The sequence below is a fragment of the Lampetra fluviatilis genome, chromosome 10, assembly GCF_964198595.1.
Source record: "Lampetra fluviatilis chromosome 10, kcLamFluv1.1, whole genome shotgun sequence".
Lineage (NCBI taxonomy): Eukaryota > Metazoa > Chordata > Hyperoartia > Petromyzontiformes > Petromyzontidae > Lampetra > Lampetra fluviatilis.
Genome location: NC_136284.1, coordinates 11,807,623 through 11,827,033, shown reverse-complemented (window position 1 = coordinate 11,827,033; position 19,411 = coordinate 11,807,623). Strand labels below are relative to the sequence as shown.

General features: G+C 39.7%; 1 protein-coding gene across 1 annotated transcript in view; it reads right to left on the bottom strand.

Moving 5' to 3' along the window:
- THSD7A (thrombospondin type 1 domain containing 7A) overlaps positions 1 to 19,411 on the bottom strand; it is a 337,784-nt gene that overhangs the window by 120,081 nt on the left and 198,292 nt on the right. Inside the window, 1 exon segment of the mRNA XM_078860548.1 lies at positions 17,795 to 18,043. Coding sequence (XP_078716674.1) covers positions 17,795 to 18,043 — 249 coding nt within the window.

The window sequence follows — 19,411 nt, the reverse complement described above, 5'->3', positions numbered from 1 at the left end:
CCCCCCACACACACCCCCACGGGTCGACGGGGCAAGCAGGGGAGGGACGGGACAGCACGAATAGCGGGACCGCAGGAGCTGTTGCGCATAGTCATGGAGGGTTGGGATAATTACGCTTGAGCGCGCAGGCACCATTGTTAGGGGAGTTAAAGGATAAGGCTATTAGTATAAATAATTGGGAGAGGGGAGGCGCGCGAGGAGCCATGCACAGCTTCCCACGACGGGCCTTTGTGATGGACACCGCCGCATGAACCTCGATGATGGGGGCCTGCGTGAGAAAAGGATTGATTGGAATTTGCGCCGTGCAGGTCGCTCATTGATTAGCGGAACAAAGGCACCGCGGAGCTGCCTGGCCCGGGCGAGGGGGGCGCGTGCCATTGTTTGGAGTTCACGCCGCGCGGACAAAGGATTAATTAGCATAGCGAAGGCGCACGGTGCGTGGGAAGGGGGTAGGGGTCCGGGAATCAGGATAAATGGGAAGCGCAAAGGGGAAATCGGACGGTTCTCTCCAGGCCAGCGGACCCGCAGCAGCTCCAGCCAGCGACCCGGACGTCCGTGCGACGTGTCGAGGTGCGCTGTTAGCACCGGGAGCAGCGAACCACCGCGGGCACCAAACAGTGAGTGGGGAGGTGAAGTAGGGTAGCGTAAGCCGATAAATAGGGAATAGGTACAGGTTTGGGTGGAATAGGCCAGCCTCGTCGACTCACTGAGTCAACATCAATTCGCAGGTAGCATATAATAAATCATTAATAGCGAAGCGTGGTCTCGCGTGATCTTGTTGAGCAGTGTGTCGCGTGGGGAGCTGCGTGTGTGTGCGTGCGACCACCCCGTGTGCGATACAGGTGCGCGATCATAACGCGAGTAGAGTTGGAGTGCGCGGAGCGGTGTGTGTGTGTGGGCGTGCGTACGTTCGCTCCGTGTGGGTTGCAGGCGCGCGATTAGGACAGGGAGGTATCGTAGTAGGGAGGGGCAGAATACTACTCGGTAATTAGCCATGCCGGCTACGCGGACCCGCGGGGGAGGGGAATCCTCGGGCGATGGTTCCCACGCCACGGGTGAGGAACATAGCAGCGGGGGGGCGATTGATGATGCTAGCCCGGCCGTTAGCATTATCGAGGGAGGGATCTCGGGGGCTAGCGACCCCCACACGTCCCCTCCTCCCCCCATAGCGTGAATTCGCAGTGACACGATTACGCAAAAAATGCGTAATTAAATGTTTCTAAACAAAAACTAAAATTCAATGATAAAAATTCGAAGTGCAGAAATTATTTTTCGTCGGTTAACCAAACCGCCATCTGATGACGTCACAGTGTCGTTGCAGCGCCCAGTGTCATGGACTCTGTTTGCACCACGTGGAAGCATTCAAGAAGCTCTGAAGTTACTCCACATGAAGTAATCTTTTGTAGGAAATAGTATAATTAATTTCAATTATTATTTGTCATTAAACTACTTATTCATTTTTTTTTCTTAATGTTAGCATGTATTATTAAGTATTATATTCACGCGGATTTTGTAAATTAGGACTAAAATTATTTTTTAATTCGGTAATTTTTATTCGGTACCCACCCCCCCACCCCCCTTATAACGTGTCCTCGGGAAAATATCCTTCATACAGCGAGATTCGACTTGCGCGCTATTTTTTACGCGAGGGACGCCTGTATATCCGAATTGTAAAATTGCTGTCACAGGGCCATGTGCTGCTAATTTGCAGAATCCAAAAATTAAACTTAAATAATGCTTAAATTTTTTTTTAACAAAGTGTGTTTTAGCATAACATTTTACCCCATTCTATCATTAAATAACTTGCAGTATCGTAACATTCGAGTCACCTGTTACTCGAGTGGAGACCTATAATAACTTTATGTCTCGACTAATTAAGACCCATTTTCACCATTTAATGCTTTAATTGGCTGACTCCACCTCCACCAACTCCTAAGCGAACCAATTATAAAAAAAAACATTGGAAACGGATACTTCTAAATAGCGCCATGTTATATCAAAATGTACCGTATATACTTTCTAAGATGTCCCTTAAGACTCCACAGTAATTATAGAGGACTAGAATTGCTTTAATTTATTTTGCGGATGTGATTAAATGTCTATTCGGGCCAAGACTATTTGTGTCTGGATCACGATATGGCAAAGAAAAAGCTATATTTACATGCAATTTGCATAGATTTAGTGGCCTTTTAATAATTTATTCATCATTAAAATGCAACATAGATGACAATTTGTTCTCATTAAGTGTAATATTGAGCTGTATATATATATAATTAGCTACGTTGAGTACAGATTGGGAGATATTCTACAGATAAATAAAGTAGATGAAAGGTAACCTAAATAAGTAATTCAATACCTCTAAAATATGCATATCCATCACTACCCTCTGATTTGAATTTTACATATTACAAGGCAGGACAATAGAGCCACAGTATGGATTTATCCGAAATTGTAAAGCATGATTCCGGTAATGCAAGCACTGCCACTGACTATTTCCCATCAATTCCATACATGTCAAACGCAGCCACCTCCCCACCCTGCTAAAATCCAGGCTTCACTTGGCCATCACTAGGCCTTCCAAAATTGGAATTTAGATCTGGCTCAGGGTCCAGGCTTTCGGGCAATGTCTCTTTCCAAGCCAGTTTTACGAACAGGCAAGGTTTAAGATAGCATGCGGGAGGAAGCAGAGTGGGTGGAATATAAATTGGATGCAGTGAGAGCATGCAAGCAAAAGGCCTGAGTTCAGCTTTTGGCAAAAAATATTTTTTTAAAGGTTAAGGCAGATGAAAATATACATAGTTCCCAAGTTGTCTTGTGAGTGTGATCAACACAAAGTTTGCAATTCAGTGCATGTAATTGCAATTCAAATTCTCTTCGTTTATTTAAATTACAGTGCTGTTTTGTATACAATGAGCTGTATTGGTAGTGTATAACAACGCTTTGTAACATTACATAATAGCAAGACAGCTGTAACTGGTGAATAATATTGTATATCAAATAAAGTTGTTTCAAGGATAAATGGATTTCTGGAAGTTGTTTGAACGGTAGTGCCACATTAAAAATGCAAAACCAACTGCATTCAAATGCTGTGTAATAGTACATTTAAGAATATACATATATATTTGGAACAGCTAATTAAGTCTAAAAATATATATATATAATACATACAAATTGAAGTGCAACTAAATGCGATGTAACATGGCCAAGAGGGGGGTCGAAGTTATAATGATAAAAGCACGTATTAAGACAGGAACGGATGCTTCCAGTGCTGGGCAACATGGAATTCAATAACAATGTAAGAAGACAAGACATGCACCCGGGATTCTGCAGAGCCGAGTTCGTGGGGCCTGCTTCAGGGCACGTTAACATCCAAATGCCATTGAAGGTTACTTCAATGGCATTTGAATGGCATTTCAGAACACACGCAGGAAGTATTTCAGTTGATTTTTAGTACCATGTACGTCTGCTAAACTGTCGGTCATTGGTGTTCCAGGTTGAAATATATATATTTGTCTGAACAGGACAAGTAACAAAAACAAAATACCATTTGAGCAAAGTTTTAAAATAAATTATCTGGAAAGGTGATACTAAGGCTTACATCTATATCAATATACGAGTTCGATATGTTTACGTTCATGACATTGGTGACAAGGTAAAAAAAAAAGCTTTTCTCCCATTACAGGGATGATGTCAGACCGTAAAGAGCATTCCCTTCGGCCATATATTAGACTCAGACATCCCTGTGCACAAGTGGAAGAGTAATGAAGCTGCCCAGAGGCAGTAGCTCTTCTCAAAGATGCTTGGCCAATACTAATGTGTGGGTCACACTCCACACCTTCAACACTGCATGGCTGCCCAGACAGACCACTTTTATTCGGCATTAACATTTCAGAAATGACTTTCTCCTTGAAAATGATTTGGAAGACTTTTTTCCATACTTATATTCATTATTTTAATATAATTCACGCGGTTTTTCCCCCCAATTAACAATGTGCTATATACATACCAATTGATTGAAAATGAAATTGTAACGCCTCAATGTGCATCCGCAAGCCCTATACCATGGCAGGTAAAATATGAAAAAGGACATTCAGTTCTAACGCAGTCACTTGATCAACGCACTTAGATTCTGACATGAGTACATGCATGCTATTAATTCCCATGCTGAGCACATGCCTATTTAGCACTCTCTGAGAAGACGCACATTGAAGCACTTGCATCTTAAATTTGTAGAGGTTTTGTTGTTGCAATCATTGCCGACTGCGCTGACATCACTTGAAACCCCTTCTGGGCAGAGGTGGCAGCATTCATTTTTCACTTTGATGCCCCAGGGCTTAAACCTGGGACTGCAAGGGTGGGCTGGCTCAGTATCCTGACACAGTGTATGAAGACCCCCAAGGCATTGAGCCATATTTGTTAAGATCAAATCAAATTGTAAAAAATAATATTCACTTTAATGTTTCCCCAGAGAGTTTCTTCAATGTACCACCCATTCCAGGTAGGCCAATAACACATAACCATAGTATCTGTTACATTTTGGCGTAAATTGGAAATGAATATATGTTTAATTCTAGATTTGAAGCTTTCAAGTTTAAACATATTTGAATATATGTTTAAACTTGATTTAATAGTTGAAGCCATGGCTTTAGTTCAGTTGACTGAAATATCAAAAATTTGTGTATAGATTCTACATGAGTATTTAAATGTGTTCAGGAATGTTTCACACCAACTTTCATTTCTTAATAAAACATGTTACAAATGCAACAACCCAGTCATTTTATTTAACCATTAAGGAAACTATATATGTGTGCACTTTACACAACTTCTTAAGACAAAACGATACCAACACATGGGGCTGAATGCAATAAATACTTGCAAATTAATGCATAGAAAACACCTTACAAACTTGTAAAATGTACTCTTTATATCACACCTGATAATTCTCGCTATACTACATCTCCATTGCAACTGATATTTGTGAACGTATCGACCTGCCACAATCATACAAAAACACTTGAGAATCTAATGTGAGCGTGAGCTACATATCATAACATTTTTTCGAAGTAAGGTAATGTAATTAAGTTGTTGTACATGTAAAATATTTGCAAAGAATGTAACACAGGCACAAGTGAAGTACAGTCTAACGAGAGACTCTTTGCCACATAAAATGGCATGTCTATGTAAAACAAAAACCAGTTGCTAATCATTTACAATATTTAAAATGGAATGATAAGACGCGAAGTGAAAATAATGTTTAAAAATGTACAAAAACCGCCTGCCTTGTAAAATATTCATGCCTTGTGAGAGGACAGATTTCACGATAAAGTACTTGTGGAGAAGCACTTACAGAGGGAAAAAGGTCTATTTTCTATTTTCCCTGAGGATTTTTGTTTTGTCATCTCAGCAGTGGCTATGATGTTTGCTTGCAAAAAATGCAGGTGAGCAGCTGTCGAATCAAGAACACAAATTACGAGGAAAGTTATTTTAGGTGTTGCCTTCAGAGAACAATCAAAATAATGTAATTGGATTTTTTGCCCATTGCAAGGGCACATTTGAGTAAGCGGAACGCCATGTAACTGGTAGACACTCAAGCTTTTGCATTCTTCTCTTTTGAGATTTCATTAAAGATACTCTTTTCTCAATTGTTCGACACTGTATTTTGCAACATTTGTCCTAAACTAATACACATAAACTTAAAACTAAAACATACACTGTATACCCTGAGGGACGTACCACAATTATTGTTTTTTTTTAATGCGGAAAAAATAGCAGCATATAGACACACTTCGACACGAATGATTTACTGAAACATTGTAGTGGGTATATCATCAAATGTGTGGAACATAGATTCACCAGGGTAGTCAAAGATGGGTTATTGTAAAAGAGCGTTGCCAAACATGACGCTGTGAAACACAGCACACTAAAATTAACAACTTACGGTGTACACTTTCGTCTTGATGGCTATATTATCTTAATAGGTCACTTTTAAGATCGCTCTTATGATGTAAAGCATAGCAGACGTTTACCAGTTTGCAACTGTGTTGATGTGGCTAAAAGAGGCATGTAATGCCCATTGGGCTTATGATCCTCTTTTTTTCTTGATGCTAACAACATACAAATGAAATATTGAGTATTAAGTGGAATCTTTTATGGAGAAAAATGGCATTTGCGTCAAAAGGAAATGCATTTTAAATTCGGCAGCCTCATACACATAGCCTGCCATAGAAGTGAAGAGAGAGGTGATGTCAAGATGCCCTTGTGGATATTTTGTTTGCAAAATTCATCTTGCCCCAAAAAAATTATGTTTACGAGCTGAGCAGGAGGGAAATTAGTTTCCTCCTTTCTGTTTTTTTACTTTGGAATTGAAGAAAATGTGGATTATTACCTAAAACTCGAGCAAAGAGTCGTGCATAGCTCATGGCATTTTCGTCTATACATTTTATAATGTGTTTAACTGCTGGGCAAACAATTTATTAAATAGTGAGCCAAATTCATTTCATCAAATGGCAATGAGAAAAAGGCACCGTAGCCAATTAGTTTTCGGGGTTTTTTTTCCACCCGACATGAACCCACGGCGTTCTGCAGAGCAGGAGCACAGTCATATTTCATAAATAATTAAATGCGTGCATATGTACTCATTTGAGTAAATAGGATTTTTTTTTATTAATGCCCTAATTATACTGGACATCTCGTTTGTTACGAAGCGCAACTTGTAAACCAACCTTCCAATCTCCTAATGCCTCCACTGTAGGCAGAGTGCTTCATCGTAAAGTCCATTTGCATTGTTGAACAAACTGATTAGAAAAGTGCACAAAAATGCCACCTCATCCTTCGCTGTCTCAGGATTGTCAGTTGCCCCTTCTCGCCCTACTCACAGCATCCCGCAAGCAACAGGTCGCTCAACATCTGCTTCATGGCGCCGCGTTGCATTTTTATTGTGAGAGCCACACCTGTCGTGCTGACCGAAAAGCCAACTCGGTGGTGTGCAACTGTGCACCAACAACGGAGGCTGTAAATTAAACGTGGTCACAAGCTTGATGCATATACATAGCCTGTCAACCACATGTAAGTTTGAGATGTCAAATCTTACTGACGAGGCTTTATGCTGCTCTGCAGTTTGATGTTGTGAGATAATGTAGTTTTTAAGCAGTTGTTCAATTAAACATAGATTTCGTGTTGTGGCTGTGTGTGTTTGCGTGTATGCGCGCACGCGCATGCTCTGCATCCCACGTACGTGTTAAAGATACAGATCTGTCGTGTTTACGATGTCCGCACTGTCGCACATGAATACTTCCCATCACAAAATAATTGTTCAAATATGTGGAACGAAGCCAAACAGAGAATTAACAGGTACGTTTGTCAAACGATGATATTGAAAATGTTTAAGCATCCAAAAATGTAGATGAAAACATTTTAATTCAATGCAATATATAGTTAACATGACAAGTGCAGTTCAATTATGTTTTAACTGTATGCATTACATTACTCAAACGTATATTCAGCTGTGCAGAAGCAACGCGGGCAACTGTTCAATCATCACGCTTGTTTGGTGTAAACGTAATGTGTGTGTGTTGCTGGGCATGCAGTTGTGTACTGCGTAATAGGACATACGCTTTTTCCTTCCAGAGATTATAGCACATGCATAATTCCAAAGGTATTGCATTTTTTTAAATCGGCGTAATTAAATGAAATACAACCTTATAAAATAAGCAATGTATTGTACATGTACCCACATAATAGACTACTTTTTAGATAATTACCCTTTTTAGAGCAGAGAAAGGGGAGATGTATCACTTGAGAAACAGTTGGAGATCACACTTAATACCATGATAAGTTAAATGCCTTGAAGAATGTTGGCATATGAATAGTTTGGCATTCATGTGGAGAGTTTTGTCCCCATTAAACATTTAGTATTAAAACAACACTCAAATATGTATCAACATGTTTCTTTAAATTAAGATATGTGAGAGATTTTCAGAACCGCACGAGTGGAAAAAGCTGGTTATATGGATTACGATCAGCAGTAGAATGATACTCTTAAACCAATTGGTATGCCAAGCAAATCACCTCTGTAGTACTTTCTGAAACAATTCTGTTATTGTTATTCTGGTTTTCTAGAGGATCTAAAATGTGTGTGTCTGAAAAACACATGTACAGAGTGACATTTCAATAATCTGTAACCGACTTAAAGCTTTCGTGACTGCAGGAATTCATATTATTTGGGTCTTTCGGTAAAGTCAGGCAGATGACGAACGCTTGAGTTGTGATCGAAACGTCGTAGTTTTTTTTTGTTATTTTCTTTTAACCTATCTACGTGACTTTACCGAAAGACCCAAAGAATAATCTGTAACCGGTTATCTATGACTCCTAATTCCCACAGGATCTGGTCATTCTGTGATTCAATCTGCAGACTGGTCTTAAAATCATTGCGATAAGAAGAAGCAATTATGAATTGAGACTAACTTCTCTTATTATCAGCAGGATCCTTGGATAATATGAAGGCCGTTGATGTTGATGTGTTCAATTAATCTTATTATTATTCTGATTTCTAGAGAACTCCTCTTGAGCTCCCGCCAATGGAGGGTCTTTCCAGCAGTGGCATGAACGAGTAATTTCAGGGCTGCACCTTTATCATTCACCTTTGTGTTGATCCACAGAAAATACAGGTGATGATGATGATGCGTATGACTCTGATAAGAACGATGCTTAAAGATGATTGTCATGACTGCCTTTGTCACTACCGTAGTTACTGTCACCACTGCCGATGGCTTGGTGATGATAGCAGTGGTAAATGTTTGCCCGCGTTATCAACACCAGGCACTGCTGCTGAGCATTGAGGCAGGCACTCAGGGGAGGTCAACCGATGGTCGAGAGATGAACAGCGTACTGTTTCCGACTGATGGGATACGTCTACGTACGACTTCTTTCTCACCGTACGTAGCCAACCGTGCTAATCGCAGGTGCGGATACAGTACAAGAAGACTTCACAGATCGTGCCATTAATACAATAGTTGTGGGACGATGACGATTATTAGAATGATGATGAATGAAGTGGTTGATGTTGTTTGTAGCCACTACATTTTATTCCAACAATTAAACCTGTTGGCTATTGTAGTAGATGCTGGATATAAGCACGCCCTTGGTAACAATGCCAGCAGTGCTAATGTCAGGAGTTGGGTAATTGAAGGGTGTGTTGCAAACATCACAATTGTACCTATATAATTCGGTGGTATCCAGCTCTTACTGTATTGTAAATAACAGCTGCAGTACTGAACCATGTTCTATATTCATTCCATGGACATCAATTACTAGTTATAATGATCAACGATAAGAGGAGTTCGACTATTTCTCTAAAAATCATATGGACATCATAGTACAGGCAGGACAAGATCAAAGCAACACAATTAAAACCAGGATGTTTAAATGTTGCCTCTAGTTTCATCAAGTCTACCATCTAACATTTAACTTGAATATATATTTTTTCATGAGCAAATACACTTGTACATAAATATGTATATAGCGTGTACACTATATTAAAATGTATATTGGAGCAAGAATACTCTAGAGGCCGATATTATTTTTACAAGCCAATAAAAATATCGCGTTTGTTTTTATAAACTGAGTTAGCTTTTCACGAGGATTTGTCATCTGTTAATCCTGTTGGGTTAACGAGGATTCCAAGAGTAAAGTGTGTTACCTTTATTGCCTAGCTTGGCATTCCCGGTTGGGTATTCCTAGCTTGGTTACACTTTACCACGCAAGGACCATGCTTAGACATGTCAACGGGACTGTGGTCACCACTTGTGTAGTGATAAACCATCACACGCGTTCCCCATGGTGAGCTGACTTGAGATGTTGGCTACACCTGCTGCCCGGGTGTTTACCAGACTTTCCAATATCATTGCGGCTGCCCACAGAGTGGACAGATGATGCAGTAAACCCGACTTTGTCAAGCTGTTCTGATTGGTGTGTTGGTATTGGTGCATCTACCGTCGGCAAGAAGTTGTGCCAGGTAAGCAGTTAACAATGGCGCCTCGCATTGGGATCTATGGATGAAATGGGCCTTAAAAATGTCAATTATGAAAACATTTGCACCAGACAGTTTCGACGGTTCGTGTCTTCAGAATTTATAGAGATTGATGGGGTTTTTTGAATATGGTCAGTGATTGTGTCGCAGTGTTTGTGTCACTGTTAATACACAGTCAACTAGGTCAGCAATAAGTAAGGGTTGTCACGTAAACAAAACGTGCCAATTCGTTACTAGTTCAGCACACCGATGTGTTGGAGAGAAAACTCACAACATTTACAATTTGAGTACGAAGTTTTACCTGTAATTACAACGAGCATTATCAGGCGGATAGCCAGAATCGTGGCGAAATCCTCCTGCTTCAGTCTTAAAACACATTCCTGCGGAGGGAGCTGGTAGGAACGTTGGGTTGCTCGGTCAATGGCCAGGGTCAACGGCGGCGTGGTGTATTCCGCAAATATGCCCGACTGTGAGGGTGGGCACAAGCCGGTGTGAGTAGGTTAAACGTTGAGTTTTATAAGGGCACCAGGGGGTGACCAGCCCCTCCCTACCCAGCCCCACCCCTCCAACCCCCCACCCAGCCCCACCCTCCCCACCCAGCCCCTCCCCACCCTCCCCACCCAGCCCCTCCCCACCCTCCGCACCCAGCACCATCCTCCCCACCCAGCCCCTCCCCACCCTCCACTCCCCACCCAGCCCCTCCCCAACCAGCCCCTCCCTGCACGACGGACACAATAATCCCTTGTGGGCTGGTGTAACCAGGAGGTTGCTACCAGTATAATATTGATATATATTAAATTCTGCATTGAATGTATTGCTAAATGTAAATATAGTTTTTGCAATGACAACAATTACCATAATAGTCGAGCATGTGTAAAACTGTAATTACCCAAAGTGGATAAAACTTATAACAATGTATTCCCATAGAGGAATCAGTACATTAACATAAACAAAGCATCCTGCTAGAAGGCAACAAAAACCTCTGCTTTCGCTAACGCATATTTTTTTTAAATAATTAGCAATTAAATGTACTTCCTTGTAATGTATATTTACTTCTACAATCACTGCTTATGCATGAAGTTTAGGTTGCTAATCAACATACAAATTGTGAATTATATTTTATGCAAACACACTTGGCTTTCTATCTGTACATGATAACGTTTATAAAGTAACCGTTAACATATGTCCGTGCTGTATCATATCGTGTCATGGGCAAAATACATCTCAATAGAGTATTTAAAGAAAACTAAAATATGCAAATATAATTAAGATTTTGAATGAATTTAGAAAACGAACAGCTTTGTTTTTATTTCTCTAATATCTTCAACGTACTGTGATGTTAATTGTAAAATCAAAATGCAGTGGTCTATATTTTGAGTTTACTTACTACTCTGAAAATAACAATAATAATCGGAACACAGCTACTGTGAATACACCGCAACAGTCTGGAATCAATACTCACCTTTGGACACTGATTCTGAGTTAACATGTACGGCACATTTGTTGTTGTTTACTCAAGGGGTCTGCAAACCGGGAAGATGCCACGGAGATGGATGCCCAATGCGAGGTTGCTGGCTGGAAGACGAATACAACATTTTATTAGAGCGGTTGCTCTGTGCCTGTGGGAAACATGGCTCAAATGTGGCCCTGTGCATTGTGCCGTCCGCTTTATTAATACGATGACATCGTTACAATTACATTTTGTGGCAAGCTCGGAAAAGTATTGACAAATCACGATGTTGACAATTCACTTTAGGTCCAGAGAACAAAGTAAATATGTTTTGTTGATGTAAAAAAAAAGTGATCAATATTAAAAGTTTGAGATTGAATTTAGGAACATCTGACCTGGTTCTGATCTCACGCGCTCATCATCAACTCACTCTGACCAGTGTGCTCAAGTCAGGTCTAACGACCCCATGACCAACATGGCATGGGGATGCCTTCACGCATCAGTGGATTGACAAAGGGCTATAATGTATGTATTGTTTATCATTATATAAACAATCTCAGCTTTCTTTCACCTGAATTATTTCATTATGAACAATTTGTTTAGCCTAGATTATTCTGATCAGTACAAATAAAATATCGAACGACTGCACTAGAAAATTGCCTAGATATGTTTCACAATATCAGATACAAACATAACTAAAATAATATAAACAGCGCGATAGATCGTTTTTTTATGCTCACAACTTGCACCCCGCTTCTCCAGCTTCAGTTGCAATATGCGGATGTCTCAGGTGACAATATGACAATAGCTCTCAAAATGGCAATATCTCTCAAAATGGCAATATCTCTCAAAATGGCAATATCTCTCAAAATGACAATATGCCGATCTCAGCTCTCAAGGCAACCACCAGCCATTTCAGTCAACCACTGGCAAACCAACGTCATATTTTAGGGGTCTGCATAGTCTGCAGGCAATCTGCCACCCCACCGCGTGGCTCCGAGATCCATTTACTTCAGAACATTTTAATCTGGCTTGGCTACACAGCCGTGACTCACGCCCACTCCAGGTGCTGTATCCCTTCGCAACATGCACAATGAACTTCCTCAACTGCAATCAGATTTTATGAAATACGACCATATATTGAGCACATCCTTAGATTTGCTTTGAATCTTTTTTTAGTCATCTTCCATCGGGTATGCATTCCCTTCTGTAACCAATGCTTGTTTTGCCCAAATGTTAGTTTGCCAATTGTTAACGTTACAGTTGTGATTCTTGTTTAATATTATAAAAACGTGCTTGCAATGTCTTTATAAAATGTTTAAGCCACATCCTTTAAGTATAAAGTAGGGCATCTGGACTTGGAAATCACAAGACAAACATTCAAATTCGTAACCTGTACCCAAGCCAAATGTGCAAGTCCACTGTCATCATCCAACCAAATTGTATTTCTAGAAGCCAAAAAGACAATGTTTACAGAAACAAAATCAAAGTCATCTCAAAAGAATACAAAAAAGACAATTTCTATCCGCTAACAATGCACGGTCATTTTACTGCAGTAAAATTAATGTGTTTTTCAGAATCTTTATTTAGTTGGACTGGAGGAATGTGATGAAGCTCTTTTTCACAGACGTCCAGTTGGGGCAGGTCAGCAAATTACAACAGCAAACAATACAGAACAAAAAACGATAGCGCTGCAAAAATAGGGAAAAGATCTCGATAAATACGTAAATAAAGCATAGAAGTAAACTGTGATACTAGCTTCCCCAGGAGCCAATGTTACATTATTACATTGTAATGTAAACCTGAGGCAACTGAACTTTTTTTTAATAAAACATAATCCACCATAATTCAGTTATGTAATAAAATATACCAATGATTTTACAATATGCACAACCCCATGAGTTTAATTCGAAAACACATTTTCACGACACTTATAATCCAGACTTAATAACATTTACAGGTGTTACTGCATTACATTATGTAACACAGAAATGGCACGCAGCTACTCAAGATTGTATTCAGTTATGTACTTTAAAAGGAATATTATAGGCACAGATGTTTCCCTGAACTCAACTGCTCTCTTTGGGAGAGACTGCATGTTCATATACAGCTGCATCTCGATCCGGAATGTTTAAAACAAATCCAAAGGCAATTGCCTGGCCTTTGTTTTTGAACCCGACATTATGGAAATATTTGTTAAAATGCTATTAAGTTTAGAATAATTGATGGGAAAAGAATTGAGACAGCAGGTTGTGGAATGAATTTGCCAATCACATCACGAGCCTTCAGGTCAGCAATGTGTAATATATTTTCATCTTGATAAAGAAAATGAAGCAATGATTGTTCTGTTATTCATATACGAAACTATGCATTTTTTATATCGTATTGTGACATGTCCATGCATTTACTAATAAGATGAATGGTGCATAACAATGTACTGTTTATGCTCTAAAATAATACGAATATTGCTGCGTCGCCCCGTTTCTTCATAATAAAAATTCGTTACATTTATAAAGCACCGAAAGTAAAAAAAAAATCAATATCTAAATAATTGTATCTGTATATTTACTTAGACTGTTAACTTCATTGGATGCATATTTCCATCGCTGGAGACTCCGACCAAGTCCTTCCAAAACCACCAAAAGCGCTTTCCACCTCAACAATCATGCAGCAGATGTACACCCTTGATGGTAGCACAGTGCACTATGACCCCACTCCAAGATATTTAGGGGTTATCATGGATAGACGCCTGACCTTCCACAGCCCCACATAAAACAAATCTGTGAAAAGACCAAATAAAGAATTACCCTGCTGCAGAAACTTGCAGGAAGGACCTGGGGAGCCTCAGCTGATATGCTACCAACTGCCGCCCTCACACTCATCAACTCAATGCACTCCAGCCTGGTCCGGGAGTTCATGCACAAAATTGCTAGGTACACAATTAAATAACGCAATGTGCATCATAACCGGAACATTGAAACCGACACCAAAAACCTGGCTCCCTGTTCCGGTGAATAATATGCCACCAAGCTGCAAATGAGTTTACACATGTTTTTGCCAACGATGACCTACCCCATCAACCAAGACCTCAACAATGTAGCTCGCTGCTGACTCAAGTCCTGATCCCCCTCATGAGGTTGTGCTGTTACCATCATAGAATCTCACCCAGATCCGGAAGAATGCTGGTGAACAGTGGAACAACTCGGATATCCAGAATAAACATCTCATTCGAGACCCAGTCATCGAACCTTTTAGCTTTGACATTTCCTCCTTGAAAACAGTGGTGTAACCATCAACCACATCATCAGAAGATGCACATCTCCTTCATGAATCGGCAATTAACGACAAGCCACAGTGTGATTGTGGCCATGCAACCTAAACTATGGACCATGTAGCAAACCACTTTAGTCTGTGCTCCCTCAAAGGAGTAATCGAAAAACTGTCCAAACTCTCTCCTGTATGAATGCATGTAGAACTCCTTTTGCACCGTACATAGCCAAACGTGGTAATCTTCCTGAAGCCCTCTCATGGCTCGCAGCCATTGACATTGGCATTTAGCTCTCGAACATATTGCCATGGTACGCAAGAATAGAAACAGAAAATGTTACATTCTACAAAAATGCACACTACCGTTGTACAATTTTTGCTCCCCTTACACATTAACGTATTTGTGCATAATGAGGCCACTCCGAGGTCATGTTTGACTGCATTATTGCTGTCGTATCGTCTGTTCTTCATTGTTATGATTGCAAGCATATTATTTTGCAAATCTTCAACATGTTCCATTTAATGAAAATTTTTGAATTACCAAAAGCCTTTTCCCTGCTTATATCCTTCGACATTTTTCTTTTTTTAGCATTTTATTAACACAGGTAGTCTCTAATGAAAATAGTCTGAGGGATAAATGGAGCCAATGAAGAAATGCATGTTCCTTTATACGCATTGAGGGGGGTCAGGCACCTTTCTCTAAAAGTAAGCCATATTCATCCACTTAACATCACCGCACGTTAACCATAGCACTATTCTCACCCCTGAGCTGCCAGTGTTAATTGGAAAAACAAATGGTGACGAATCGCTTCGTAAGCACAGTTCCGATGAAAATTGTACTTCATAGGTAGAAACGGAAAAGGCACAGGTCAAGGAAAAGAGCAATGTCGGAGTTAATTCAAAAACGAATGCTCCATCTCATGCAATAGAAACTCCGGATTTACAAGTTAAGCAACCCTTAAAATTCCGTGTCTTTTTTCTGCGAGCTCCTGAGTATATTTGCATTCAGTATCGTCAGCCAAAAATGTCTCTTGCTACGATCAATATTGTTCAAAATATAATGCTAAGGTGGCAATTTAATAGTGTGGCTATTGGCAAACTCATTGGTGTGAGCAGGCCATCAGAAAACTATCATTGAAAATCTTCCATAAACTCAGGAGACATCACGTGGAGGGACCTGGGGTATATTGTTCATTATTGTTTTATTTAATATCTTGTGCTCTAGCTTACTTTATGCTCCACCTATTCCGCTGTAATCTTTTACAAACTAAGGATTGTAAATCTAAGAATTCCACGAGATCCATTCTGAAATGGAACTAATTATATGTTCTTGCCAGTGGTGCATACATATGTCATAGGTGACAATTTGCACTTGCAGAAAACGTATTCTTTGGTCACATCACAATGCTGATTTCGATGATCAAGTTAAGATTTTCAAAATCACATAAATCAAGTTCTTGATCACCTTTTTTTGTTCATAATTGCATTTTCATCCACCTTTATTTATGGCCATATATATTTTTTCTGCTATATTCATGTGTTGTCCCTGCAATGGTTAAGTTTTTTTCTATTCACATAATGATCTCCAGTGTTCTTTGCACAATTTTTCAATCATTTTCTGACGTTCATTTTCATTCCTTCGAAGCTTTCACAGAGGCTTCATTTTAGAAGAAAAACGTTTTCAAAACATGTACCAAGAGGACCCACCAAATTGAGACTACATGAAGTTCGCAGACAAATACAGATTATAAGTCAGTTGACATTTGCTTTTGCCAAGGCTATTGACAGCAATTTCAAGTAATTTTCATAAAATAATGTAAGAAGAACAAGAGCATAGCCATAAATGGACAGCTCAAAGTATGTATGCTACATTATCAACTAATTACACGACATCTATAAATAATATATGAAACATGTTCTTTTTTTAATATTTATTGATGAGACTTTTGTATAGATGGCTTTTATAGAATGCTAATAATCTTTAAATGTATTTCCTAAGCGAACACATTGTTTTTTTTTCTCAACTAGCATTATAATATATTACATTTTTAAAATGTATGCCACTTCATGGTACAAGTTACGTATGCTACATACGTTATATGTGGGGTTTGTTTTGAAATAAAACAGTGAACTCGCTATTGAGCCCCCATAATTCCTATGGCTGGGGACAGCTTCTCTATAGGACAACCCCTGTTGACTTTCCACAGAGTACTACTGATTTCATTGACCTTGTACAAATGATAGAAAGGCAGAGGAAGACAGCAACAGGGATGGCAGTAAGACCAAATCAAAGCATTTGGAGGATGCTAATGAATTGGAACAACCCAGCAAAGGAAGGAATGGAAAGCAATGCCCAAAAGTGAGAATTTACAAGCTGACAACAAACAGCTGATGGGCTGAGTGTGAACACTTGACCAAAATTTGAAATTGTAACTTTTAAATTTCGAGTTGAGGATTCTACCACCGGAATTTACAGTGTGCTTGCTTGTGTTGCAAAATGAAACTCAATATATACGTACAAAGTAGTAGCACAGTGGTTGGCACACAGTGCCTTGAGAACCTGGCAACCGGATCACAATTCCTGGTCCGGGCTAACACATCAGCAGTCAGTAATATCCAAAGCACTCCTGGGACTATCCTAGCCACCATCCTGCACTGACCAGTGTGGTGAAGTATGCCATACAATTCTAGATTTGAAGCTTTCGTGACTGCAAGGATTCATATTCTTAGGTTTTCTCGGTAAAGTCACGTAGGTAAAAAACTATCTCTCATTTACTTGATACAGCTGTCGTGGCTGTGACGGTACCACCTGAAGACAGAAGCTTGTGTTGCCTCCGAAACGTCGTGATTTTGATTTAATTTAATTAAATTTTTAATGTTTTTTACCTACGTGACTTTACCGAAAAAAACCTAAGAATATGCCATACAAGCCTCATGACCAGCATGGCATTGGGTGGTCTTTATCAAACAATAGGCTGATGAAGGGCCATAAATCATTGTTATTATGAAGTACAACCGTAAAGAATGTTCTGATTACACTGTGCACTCACCATGCCGGTCGTAGCAGACCACTCGCTGGAACTGTGTCCCAGTGCCACACTTGGTGTTGCCGGGGATGCAGATGCTGACTTCGGCTACGTGCCAGCGATGACAGCGGGCGTCCTCACAAGGGATGGACTCCACGAGGTGGGGACAGCCACCCAGGCCGGACTCGCGTGCCGACAATGAGGAGACGGAGTAAGGAGAGGAGGCGGATGTGAAAGGTGGTAACAGCACCTTTCGTTCGCGCAGCATAAAACCTGTCAGACGGAAAGAGCAGTGCAGGATGGTCAGGTGACCGACGAGAAAAACGTACGCAACATCAGCACAAATATTAACAATAAATCGATCTTTTTTCTCATTTAGGATCCAAAGTATGAAAGTGGGGTTACACTTTCAAACTAGTATTTTATCTGAAATGTACAAAAATGTAATACACTTGTGATATTCATATAACATATTTCAATGAAGCTTCGTGAATATTTACACCAAAATTAAATTGCTCAAATTAGAAATGATGCCTCAAACATCATTATATGAAAAAAATGAAGACAGAACTTAGCTGAAGAATTACAGAGCCATTCTCCTCCTATCACACATATATAAATGGTCCACAAAGATATAAGGACACCGAATGATTGGCATTTTAGAAGGTAATCGACCACAGGATCAAGCAGAATTTATTTTCAATAAAAAACAGTTTTTCTACCATTTTCCACATACACACTATTCATCAGATATTATTTTAGATAAAAAAATATCAAATAATGAATCATCATTCCTGGCTTTTATAGACGATAGCAAGTCACTTGATTAAGTGAAAACTGATGCAGTCATCCAAGCTCTTACATACCAATGCATTTTTATATATATATGTACATAAATAAAAGTTTAACTGCTACGCTGACATTGCATGAAAAAGTGACAAAATACAAATCAAAAGATGAGTGAAGCAAGCAGATAAGCACAAAACAAAGTGATCCATAGCAACATTAGAAGATATTTTCCAAAAATGATGGAGAAATGAAGCAAACGTAAATACAGAGCATATTGGCCATGTCAGATTTTCTCAAGACAAGGCCATTGTCACAAGCAATGTAAATAAGCTACATTCAATGATTGAAAACATTAACACAAATGCTGCAAGGTTAGACTCAAGATAAACGTGCACAAACAAAATCCAATATACAGCAAGTTCACAAAGCAAGATATAATCATTGTTGGAGGAAACAACTGGAAAATATATCAAAAAGTGTATATCTAGGACAGATATTTAAGGTGGATCGAAATCAAAAGGATGATGTAAAAAGTTGGATAATAGGTGGAAGTATTTTTAGAAAACTGAACTTCATAATGGAAGTCAAATCTCCGCTGTGACATATGGATCACAAACACGTATATTCATGACAAGACATTAAAATAAAAGGTGAAGTGTGCGGAGAAACATAGCGAGGCATTCACGTGTAGTGACACCAAGAGGAAGAGGAATGCAAGGATTAAAGAACGCACACGTAAAACACATCGAAAGCAGCACTCGTGCACTTGGACAGAGGAACGAGTCACTAAAAGTGACAATGGCTGCTGGTCAAGGCTAACGACAGAGTGGCAGCCAAAGGAGGAAAACATGT